At 36.0% G+C, this 11,036-nt stretch overlaps 1 protein-coding gene across 1 annotated transcript; it reads left to right on the forward strand.

The window, feature by feature from the left end:
* Positions 1-1,424: 1,424 nt before the first annotated feature.
* Positions 1,425-10,628, forward strand: LOC128864387 (putative uncharacterized protein DDB_G0271606). The gene is made up of 3 exons (XM_054104020.1): positions 1,425-1,689; positions 7,932-8,222; positions 8,308-10,628. The coding sequence occupies exons 1-3, from the start codon at positions 1,681-1,683 to the stop codon at positions 9,523-9,525; spliced, it is 1,518 nt and encodes a 505-aa protein (XP_053959995.1). The 5' UTR covers positions 1,425-1,680; the 3' UTR covers positions 9,526-10,628.
* Positions 10,629-11,036: the final 408 nt, after the last annotated feature.

Raw genomic sequence — 11,036 nt, forward strand, 5'->3', positions numbered from 1 at the left:
ACCATAAAGTTATCTTAATCTGGGTGCCGAGACATCGGAGCATTGAAGGACTCGAAAAAGCTAACGAACTGGCAAGAGGGGGATCTGCTATGAATAACGCTCCTGCGGAATTGGTATTCAAACCATTGGGTGTAGTCAAGAATGCAATTTCCCTAAAATACCTCCGAATCGCGGATTATATATAGAGAGACCAGACGAAATGCAAAATTAGCAGAACGTTATGGCCCACCTAGAACCTCAAGCAATCGTCGGCATTAATAAGCATGAAACGACGGGACGCCTGGAGACTAACGGCAGTCGTAGCCGGCTTTTGGTCTGTCGGAGAACAAGCAGCCCAAATGGGCATCCCTTACAACACACACTGCCACAGTGGTAAACAACCAGGGAAAACGGAAACAATTTTCCATTTCCTCTGCGAATGCCCTGCCCTATGGAAGGAGAGAATGTCAACCCTGGACAAACCACTGTTGAAGAGCCTTGAGCAACTGTATGGTATAGACGTAAACAACCTTATAGATTCCTGAACCACACAGACTGTATATAGTCATGATGTAAATAACTGGCAAACAAGTTGGTAACGAGGGTGGGGCAACAAAATGGTGCGGAAGCGGTAGTTGGATTCTGCACGAATCGCCACTTAAACCAAGCAACCAATTCTTATCATGACAAACCACAAGTAAAACCCATCTCCACTAGCTCCCTTATATTTGTTCCTATTACTAAAGTACTTATAACTATAAATATTTTAAGTCCAAGCTTAACTAATATTAAAGAATTTAGAAAAGTAAATTTGAGCTGCTTCAATTCGAACTCTTTGTAGCACAGACTTGCCAAACAAAACAACACAGCGAACAAATGAGAACAATTTATTTCGAGAATTTCAACAGCCGCGCATTGTTGCCCTTCAGTCGCCTGAATTTTGTGACAAAATTTGAGACTCCAGTAAGTGAATGCCAGTGGCCGAAAAAATCACACATCGTCACTTAACGCCACATTTTTCGCTAGTTGGAGAAGTTGCAGCCGCAGCTTAGGCTGATGCTCAACCTGAGCCAACGGAGCGTAGTTGCCGTGCCTGAGTGTCGCCAAACATCACCGCCGCCATACGCACACACACAACCACATTTGCAATTCGTACGTCCGGTTTTTTCCGCGCCAAATGCTCTAAGGTCATTTGTAATTTTAACTTGATAAGATTTGAAAGTTCGTAGTTGCATATATCAGTTACGCGCCTCAGACCTTTGCGGACATTGTACGTGTAACTGGATTGGTAAGGGCCATCTTTTTGCTTTTTGCTTTACATTTTATTTGGCAAAATCTAGCAAACATTTTGTTACTGTGACACACACCAGCGATCACGCGACGTACTGGACGTACTATAAAAGCTTGTGGCGAGTTCTTGGAAGCTATCAAAAGTTTTATTGCATTCTTGGACAGCAGTTGGGTGTGCGTCTTTTGACAAAGTGCCATTCGACAGACAAGTTAACGTGCAACAAAGTGTGCCTCCAAGGATTGATTCTGCAGCAGTTTGTATATCCTGTGCAAGTGTTGAGTTAAAAAGAGTAAAAGCAAAACGAAAACAAAACAAAAAAGCGATAAAAGAATTTTATCTAATTTGAAAACAACTTTAAGCAATTAAAAGAGAATTTCCAAGTGGAGAAAGCGACGAACGCAGGAATAATAATGAAGCGGGTACGTGAAATCTGCAACATTTTTGGTTTCGAATTCCTAGAAAGCAAGACTTTTAATAAAGAAATTTTGTAAATATTTGCAAATCAAGAAAAAGGAAAAAGGGAGGCTCAAAAGCGTTGCTTGCTACATCCTTTACATTGTTACAAGACGAGTATTAGACGTCGTACGACAATTTCAAAGGTGACGAATATCGCTCACTTAAGCTGAAGACTTTTATACTTTTTTTTAATTTATAGTTTGAAAAAAGATAAGCAATTCGAAGAATTTAAGCCAGCGTGTATTTAGGAACATCTATGAGAGTTACTAGAATAGCCGCCACTGGGCACTGTGCTTCATCAATGGCTTATTCCTACAATTGCGCTCTGCCGAAAATGCTGATTACCAGACTGCAGTCGAAGCAACTGTAGAGTACTGGCTCGGAGTATTTTCCTAGTGAGAAAAGAGTTTGAAGTGTTGAACCTACCCAAGATGTATGGTAGCTTGATTAATTAAAGAAATCTCTTTCAGAGAAGTTTGGAGCACTTCCGCCCTTATTGGTGATTGAACTTGTGCACCTACACTCACAGAAAAATTTCCTTAGGCAATTCTGTTTCCGAATGAGCGAATGGGTTTTCCAAACACGCTCTTCTAACTTAATTTAGACTAACCTTTCCAAATTTGTGTAGCTTTTTGTAAATGAAGTGAAAGTAGCTAGTAAGTCCTTTTTCCATAAATTTTTAAATTTTTTTAATTTTTTTTTCATTTGAGAATATTTCATTTAATTTCATTTTCATTAAAATTTTAGTAAAATTAGAATGGAAAACAAAATTTATAAAGATACATTTTTTGTTGGTTTTTTGAGTTAAAATTTTGTTCCCACATTTTGTTTCTTGCTTCCTGCTATTTCGTAATTTTCATCAGTTTTAAATTGAAGACAAAATTTTTGAGCTGGTTTTGATATTTTTTTTTAAGTTAAAAATATTTTTCGTTCAATTTTAAATTCAAAAGAAGGCAAAATTTTCTAAGTGGCTTTTTTGTATTTTTTTAGTCAAAAATATTTTTTTCAATTTTGTTTCTCGTTTCCTGTTATAACGTACTTTAGACAAAATTTTAGAACTAATCTTTTTTTAAGTTAAAATTTTGTCTCCTGGTCCGTGATACTTCGATAATTTTAATTCATTTCTAAATTTAATGGTTTTAAGTTTTTCCAAATACTTCAATAATTTTCACTCCATTTTGAATTCACTAGAAGACACAATTTTTTAGTTAGTTAAAAATATGTTTTCCAACTTTATTTCTTGTTTCTTTTTATTTCGTAATTTTCATTCAGATAAAATTTTTGAGCTGGTTTTTTTTTTATTAAAAGTAATTATTTTTCCCCATTTTGTTTTCATTGTCGGTTTAAGTTGAGAAGACAAAATTTGTATACTGAACTTTTTTTAAGTTAAAATTTTTTTCCTATTTTGATTGTTTTGTTAAAATTTTTTTTATTTTTCCCAACTTTATACCCATTGTGATTTTAAGTTGTGAATATTTTTTCCAAATATTTCAATAATTTTCATTCAATTTTATATTCAATAGAAAACATAATATTTGAGCTGGTTTCAATTTTTTTTGTTTCGAATTAAAAATATTTTTCCCAATTTGGTTTTCATTGTCAATTTAAGATGTGAATATCTTTACAAACAATTCGATTGAATGTAAAATTTAATTTTAATTTAAAAAAAGTCAAAATTTTTGAACTGGTTTTCAATTTTTTTCTGTTTTCTTTTTTTTCTTTGAGCTCAAAATATTTTTTCATTTTCATTGTCAGTTCAAGTTTAGAATATTTTTTCCAAGCACTTCGATAATTTTCATTCAATTTGAAATTCAATAAAATACCAAATTTTTCAAGGGGTGTTGTTTTGTTTTGTTTTTTTAGTTACAAATATTTTTTTCTAATTTCCCTTTTCGTTTCCTGTTATTTCGTAATTTTCATTCAGACATAATTTTTGAAGTGATTTTTTTAACTAAAATTATTTCCAATATTGTTTCTTGTTTTCTGTTACTTTTGCTGTTAATTTCCAGTTAAGGAAAATTTTTGAATTGTTTTTTTTTATTTTTTTTTTGTTTTTTGAGTTCGAAAAACGAATACGAAAAACAATTTTCCCATTTTGCTTTCATTTTCATTTAATGTCAACTTCAATATGAAACAAAATTAAAAATAAAAAACTTTAAAACTACAACGCCCCCTACTTCTAAAGTGCATACACGCAGGCCTTGTTGTGGCAAATTGCCATCGCTGCACACTCAACTTTATTGCTCCATTGCTCCTATCCCACAACATATGGCTATAAATCACTGACAACGCACATTTCTACATATCTTACAATGTCCATACATTGTAGGCACATTTCACAGGACATTCAATCATAGCTTTTCACATCCTTTTGCATGCCGTGGCATAAATATAAACTTGCAATGTGGCGCCTTCATAAATATTTTACAATGCAACCATTCAGACACCCACCCCTTCATCGACTGTGATTGAATGAAAGGCAGGGGAAATTGAAATTTATACAAGCATGCATTCACACATACCTACATACATAGATTCATCTGTTGATGGATATTTATTTATGGCTTCATGCATAGTTTACTTTTTTCTTTGGTTCTTTTCATTGTCCCAAAGAAAATTTATGTCATTACAAATTTGTCCAATTGATAACTTTATGACAACACTTCCACAATAAATGTTTCAACAACGTGTTGCAAACAAAAATATTCATAAATTGAATAGGATATTATTGGGCAATAAAGTGAAGAAATAATGACTTTATGGGAATGTCATGCAGTTTTATGAATATTGAAATATTTTTTATTTATTTATGCACAGTCGGAATCTGGTTGCCGGGCTTTCGTTTCGATGTGATTTATTTGTAGACATTTAATATTCAGACAGTGGAATAGGAGCTACTTCTTTTTTTTGAATACGAGAACTATGTAAAAAAATAATGGCCATAGATTGGAATCCTCGGGGAAGCAGCAGTCGCGACCGGCCAAAGTATACCTAGAAAAGATTCATTCGTGAATTTTGTATATACATTTTTCTTGATATTGTGAATTTTCTCCATATTAGGAGTGAAGGTCGTCGGAACTGCCAATTTTGTGTAAATTTTTTCATCTGAGTATTCGCTGCCAAACCATCAGTGGCTAGTCTTAAAGAAAAGCACATTGCGATGCTATTTCAATAGTCAATATTTACTTTGCCATCCGAACTCTGGATATGAGCACTCAACTAACTCCTTGTCTTACACGTCGGCTTTGTCTCACCAACTGCATGGCATATTGCGCCGCCTTTCTAAAACAATTTAACACTTAGACAATTTTCACTCTCTTAGGCAAACAAACACTTGCTTTTGTTTTCAGTTTCCAAAAGTACGAGTTCCTCGCAATAACTCCCTTTGCATGCTTGCCATGCGACGTTTTCCTCGAAATTCCCAAGTAACCCTCACAATTTTTCGAAAATTTAGTTTTCATTGTATGCCCGCAATACTAAAAGCAATACAAAATCACTGTTTCATGCTAAAGAACGAAATTCCATTTAATTGCCATTAAATTCCCTCAGAAGCGCAGTAAATCTTTTTCAGTTCTGGGAATTTTTTAGCTCACGCAACGCATTGCGATTGTATTCACGTCCACAATCACAGTGCTGCACATTTGAACGGCTATGTTGTAAATTGAGTGCATAAAGAGAGCATTACACTGCAACTAGTTCTGAACTAGTACACTTTTGTGATCTTTTGTACTAGTTTGCCAGTTTTCGAGAATTTTTACTACAACCCCAAAAATATTGAAAATTTGAAAGGATAAGTTATTAAAGATAATTCGAAAGAAATTATCATTGCAGTGCATAGAATTTAGTCAGATCCGATAACATCTAACCAAAGCATTCCAGTGTGGGTATTTATTTATTTATTTGTTTATCAAATACACAACTAAAAATTAGTGGTGCCAACCTTTTTTCGATTGCTTTCTCGCTATTCTTATTTTAGGCATCAGCCTTCTTGTTTGACATTTCTATAGGGCTTAGTTCGAAAAATGAACGAAAAACACCAAGATTGGAAACTAAAAAAAAACACAAGTTAGAAAAAAATAGATAAGCGAGTTTGGAAATCTCAATCGATGAAAATCTGCGTAGCTGCATAGAATCCTGTGTTTAAAACCAATTGCGGGCATTAGACATCAAAATACAGAAGATGGTAGTATATGCTTCAGATAGTTGTTACTTCTCGTTAAGCAAAATCAAACTTTCGACTATAATTCACGCAATCGAAACAATCGATTACTCGGACGAAGCTCACAGCTTTTGGTCATCCAATTCAAGATCAACATAAAAACACTTATCACAACTAGGAAGATAAGATCCGTGTAAGTTCTTTAATCCTTCGTTGGACACCTTTTTTAAAACCTTTGGTTGGACACCCGAGTCTGACCTTTTTTCGTCCTGTTCAAGGATCTTTTTTAAAAGGTTATATTCATAAATCGATAGAAAATTAAGTTTCAGGAAGCTACTTGGAAGCTCAAATCGTTAGCCAGCGGTGGATTAGGACCGAAAATATTTTAGTAGTTCAAGTGATGGTTCAATGGAGGGTCCGAAGGAAGAAGCTTGATGCTACCCCCTAAAAATTTGATTTTTAATTTTGACGCCTTTTGACGTTCTATTAAACACTGACTCAGACTGACAGACGCAACCTCAAAAAAAAAAATATAAAACAAGACAAAATTTTTTACAGATCAATATTCTTTAATCTCCTCTTTTAATTTATCTCCACAAATGTTCAGGGGTCTAATTTGGAAAAAAAAATTTAAAAAAAGGGAAAGAAGTTTTTTTTACCACCCTAATGCGAACTAAATTTCTCTTCACAAATGTTCAGGTGACTAATTTGTAAAAAAAAATTATTTTTAAAATAGTGTAAATAATATTAAAAAAATGTATTTAATATTTTTGTTTTGTACCACCCTAATATATATGCATGTTCACATACAAGATATTATTTTTGCTACTATTTCACTGAGAAATTGAATTTGACATTGCTGAAAATTTTGTAACACTTGATGCGAATTAAATTTCCCTTCAAAAATGCTCAGGTGTAAAGCAAAAGTTTTAAAAAATGGTACAAAAATTTTAAAAATAAAAAAAGTCTTTAAAAATTAATAATATATTTTTAGACAACGCTTATGTGAATTAAATTTCTCACAAATGTTCAGGTGTCTTATATTAATTTAAAAAAAAGGTGTAAAAAAAATTAAAAAAAATTATATAATTGTTTTTTTTGTGCCACCCGAATGAATATATATATGTACATATACACAATTTTATTTTTGTTGCTTTTCCACTGACGAATTGGATTTGACATTACTGAAAATTTCGTTTCACTTGATTCGAATTAAATGTCCCTTCATAAATTTTCAGATGTCTAATTTGTAAAAACAAAGTTTTGAAAAATGTAAAAAAAATTTAAAAACTAAAAAAAACGTTTTTAAAAATAAAAAAAAAAATTCGAAAAAAAAAAATTTAAAACATTTTCGTTTTAGACCACCCTAATGCGAATAAACTTCCCCTTCACAAACGTTCAGGTGTCTTATTTTTAAAAACGTGTTAAAAAAATTAAGAAATAAATTTTAAATAATATTTTTTTGACCATCCTAATGCTTGTTATTATTGTTGATTTTCATTGACGAGATTCCTAAATCAATTTGGCATTGCCGAAATATTCGTAACACTTGATGCGAACTAGAAATGTTTAGATTTTCCCTAGAGGGTATTCCCATATTCCTTGTTACTTGGGTATGGAATTAAAAACAAATGCAATTCTTCATATGTATGCGAAATGCTGCCAGTTTGGCTGTAAAATATTTACGATTTCATTAAGCTTTCCCTTTTAGCAACTCACTTATTTGCACTCTGCATAACAGCCATCAGGATTACAGTTGCTAATTTCCCTGAAGTGTTGTGCCATGGCAAAATAACGTCCATAAAAAGAGCCAATGTGTTCTAAGAGCAGAATGTTGCATGCAACAAAAAATTTAGAACAGCAACCAAATATAGAGCGAAGTGGAATAACCAAATATTTTTTGGTTGGACAATGTATCAACCATCCAGTGCGCATCTGTTGACAAATATATACAAATGTATGTGTGTGCATGTTTTTGTGCGAGTGTTAACTTGTCACTTTTATGCAAAATTAACACTGTTTTGTTGCTGTGTTCTTCTCTTACAGTTTTACTATGTACTCTGTGTCTGTTTGTTGTCGTGCAATGTTGTGCGCGCCTCCTTCTCGCACCTGCAAGCGATCGATTTCTCGCAACTGCAACAGCAACAGAAATCATCACTTACCCAACAACAGCAACAGGACCAGCAATCGTCAGAGCAAACCGACACCACCACTGACTCGTCCGAGGACTACGACAGCCATCCGCAGTACAGTTTCGCCTACGATGTGCGCGATACATTGACCGGTGACGAAAAGCAGCAGGAGGAGAAGCGTGATGGCGATCTAGTGCAGGGACAGGTGAGTCGTATGGCGCAAAATATTCATGAATATTTTAAAGAGTAATTAATTTAATTTAAATATTTCCTCACTCTTCTCCCCACAGTACTCGCTCGTTGAACCCGATGGCACTCGCCGTGTTGTGGAGTACACCGCTGACGACATCAATGGCTTTAACGCCGTTGTATCTAAGCAGCTCGTTGACGAACGTTCTCGCGCCTCCGCCTCTGCCTCGGCCACTGCTTCCTCATCGCGCTACAACAGCTTCGAAACCATACAATCGCAAATTCAGGCACAAGCCATCGCCGAAGCGCAAGCACAGGCCGCCTCCTATGCCGAAGCACAAGCGCTCGCCGAGGCTCAACTGCAGGCGCAAGCCAAGGCCCACGCCGAAGCCATGGCTCAGGTACAAAGCGATGCTGAATTGCAGGCGCGCATTCAAGCGGAGGCCCAGGCACGCTCTCAGGCCCAGCAACTGATGGAGCAGTTTCAGCAGCAGTACAAGCAACAACAGCAACAGCAGCAGGAACAGCAGGAACAATTGGCACAATTGCAGCAGCAGCAACAACAACGCCAACAGCAACAACAACAGCTGCGTTCACAAATTCAGCAATCTCAGGAGCGTCTAACCAACGAGCAAGCGCTACTGATTTCGCAGTCTCTGCCCTCACGCACGCTGGGGCATAGTGTGCACGCCACAGTTGTCTCGCACCCGCCCACCATCCTAACACGCACACCCAGCGGCAGCGTGTATGCACAGCAACGCGACATTACCACCCTGAAAGAGCTGCGCGATGGCACCCAACGGCAGATGATCGAACGCACCACGCTCCCGCAAATCGTCATCACCCAACCGGCTAGCGCCACGGTACAGGCCCAGGTCATACACTCGCCGCTTTTGTTGGACGGCAGCACTGGCACGACGGGCATGCGCAGCGTCATCTCTACGAAAATCACCAACGCCGGCGGCAATAGTGGACGCAGCAGCAGTATTTCACTCCGTGGTGACGCCGGACGCTTGAGTGCCACCGAACAGCTGCTCAACCAGCTGGATAACGACGGCGATGATACATTGACGCGCAGCAGCTTGAGGCTGCTTGGTGGCAGTAGCGGCAGTGGCAGTATCAAAGGACGCGGCGGTAGCGGCAGCAGTGGACTTAGCAGCTTCGATGGCAGTAGCAGCGGCTCAGATGAGCGGGGCAACAGCCGCGATGATAGTGGACTGCGCAGCGGACTAAGGACGTCAAATCGACGATTGCAAACACTTTTCTCAAGCAGCGGCAGTGGCTCGAGCGGCAGCGCAAGTGGCAAGTCCACATGGTAAACGACAATAATAAGACAATAACAACAAGCACATTCAATTATTACATCAAACGAAACACGAAACAAAAATATTTAAATTTCAACGTAGGTATGCGGAGAGTAGGACGAAAATGCAAACGAATGAGTAGAATAGTTAATACCATAAAAAATGAATTTAGAAAAAATGAAAAATTTGTAGCGGGGAGAATTGAAAGATGAAGCTGAGAGCAATGAGCTGTATTCAAGTATTCGCGGAAAGTATTCAGGAGTTTAGTGTGATCAACAGTCAGTAACGATTTGGCAACAGACCCCAGCTAACGCACAACGGACTATGAGATGACAACAACGCCAACAGAAATGGCAATAACATAGATTTTAGCTTTAGCTATTAGTTTTCCTTTATTTTTTGCTTTTTCTGAATAGCATTAATTTACTAACCCACTTGCGGTAGCGAACTTTTTATCTAGTTGAATTGAGCTTTTATATTCATTTAGATACATGATTTGGGATTTGGGAGTACTTTAACTGTCGCTTTTTGCTTACGCTGCAACAATGTTTGCATACCCTAGGGCGCGCGCGCTACATACTTACCAAGCCACCACTAACAAATGCTTCCACTACGCTTTTTGCAAGAACACACAAACGTGAATGCGAGACAAGAACGTGCACAGAGAACTGAGAATGCTGAGAGCAATGAGAGCGAGAAGAGCACAAATATAAATGTAATTAACGCAAATACTTCTTGGATATTTAAATAACTGCAACTACTCATTTTACTTTGTGATTCAAACTAACTTTATTATCTAGCTTTGCAATATTTTAGAAGCAGAATTTATTTGCTTTTTTATTTGACTTATATTAATTTTATGAAGTTTGTTTTACCTCGTTGTCTTCTGTTACCTGTTTTATATTCATATTTTGTAATGTTTTTAAAATATTTTTAACACTTTGTTCTTTATATTGCATAATTTTTACTTACTAACCAGTTTTCAATTAAAACATATTTTTACTAACAAATATTTCAATTGAATAATTATGCATTTTTATATATTCAACATGTTCTCACATTTTAAGAATTTAGACTTTAAGTGCAACTTGCAATTTTTACATGGCATACAACAAAAAACCAAAAAAAAATTACTAAATAAATAAATGACTTAATATTTGATAAGTTTGCAGCAAAAAAAACTTAATACTGTTTTGATTCTTGTGAACTGGAATTAAACGTAAAAACTAAGGAGGAATTTAGTCACAAATACAGGGTGTCCAGATACTAATGATATTATTTTAAATAATTTTATTTCAGAAGCTTTCAAAGTTACCAATTGACAAACCGCTTGAAGCACTGCCAGTTCTGAATGTGGCTTCAAAATAAGATTAGGCGAAATTTTATCTCCACTATTATAGGTTAGAATCCTAAAAACCAGTACCGAAGTGTTTTACCTAAACTAAGTATGTATTCAATTTCAGTTTCATCTGCATCTTGGTCTTCTTATCCCTATATCAATGTTAGTCTCCATTTATATCCTTTTC

The sequence above is a fragment of the Anastrepha ludens genome, chromosome 5 (genome assembly GCF_028408465.1).
Source record: "Anastrepha ludens isolate Willacy chromosome 5, idAnaLude1.1, whole genome shotgun sequence".
Taxonomy (NCBI): Eukaryota; Metazoa; Arthropoda; class Insecta; order Diptera; family Tephritidae; genus Anastrepha; species Anastrepha ludens.

Bases quoted from the DNA above. Each gene is read 5' to 3' on its own strand.
- LOC128864387 (XM_054104020.1), top strand. The intron at 8,223-8,307 runs GTGAGTCGTATG...TTCTCCCCACAG, and splicing joins GCGATCTAGTGCAGGGACAG to TACTCGCTCGTTGAACCCGA.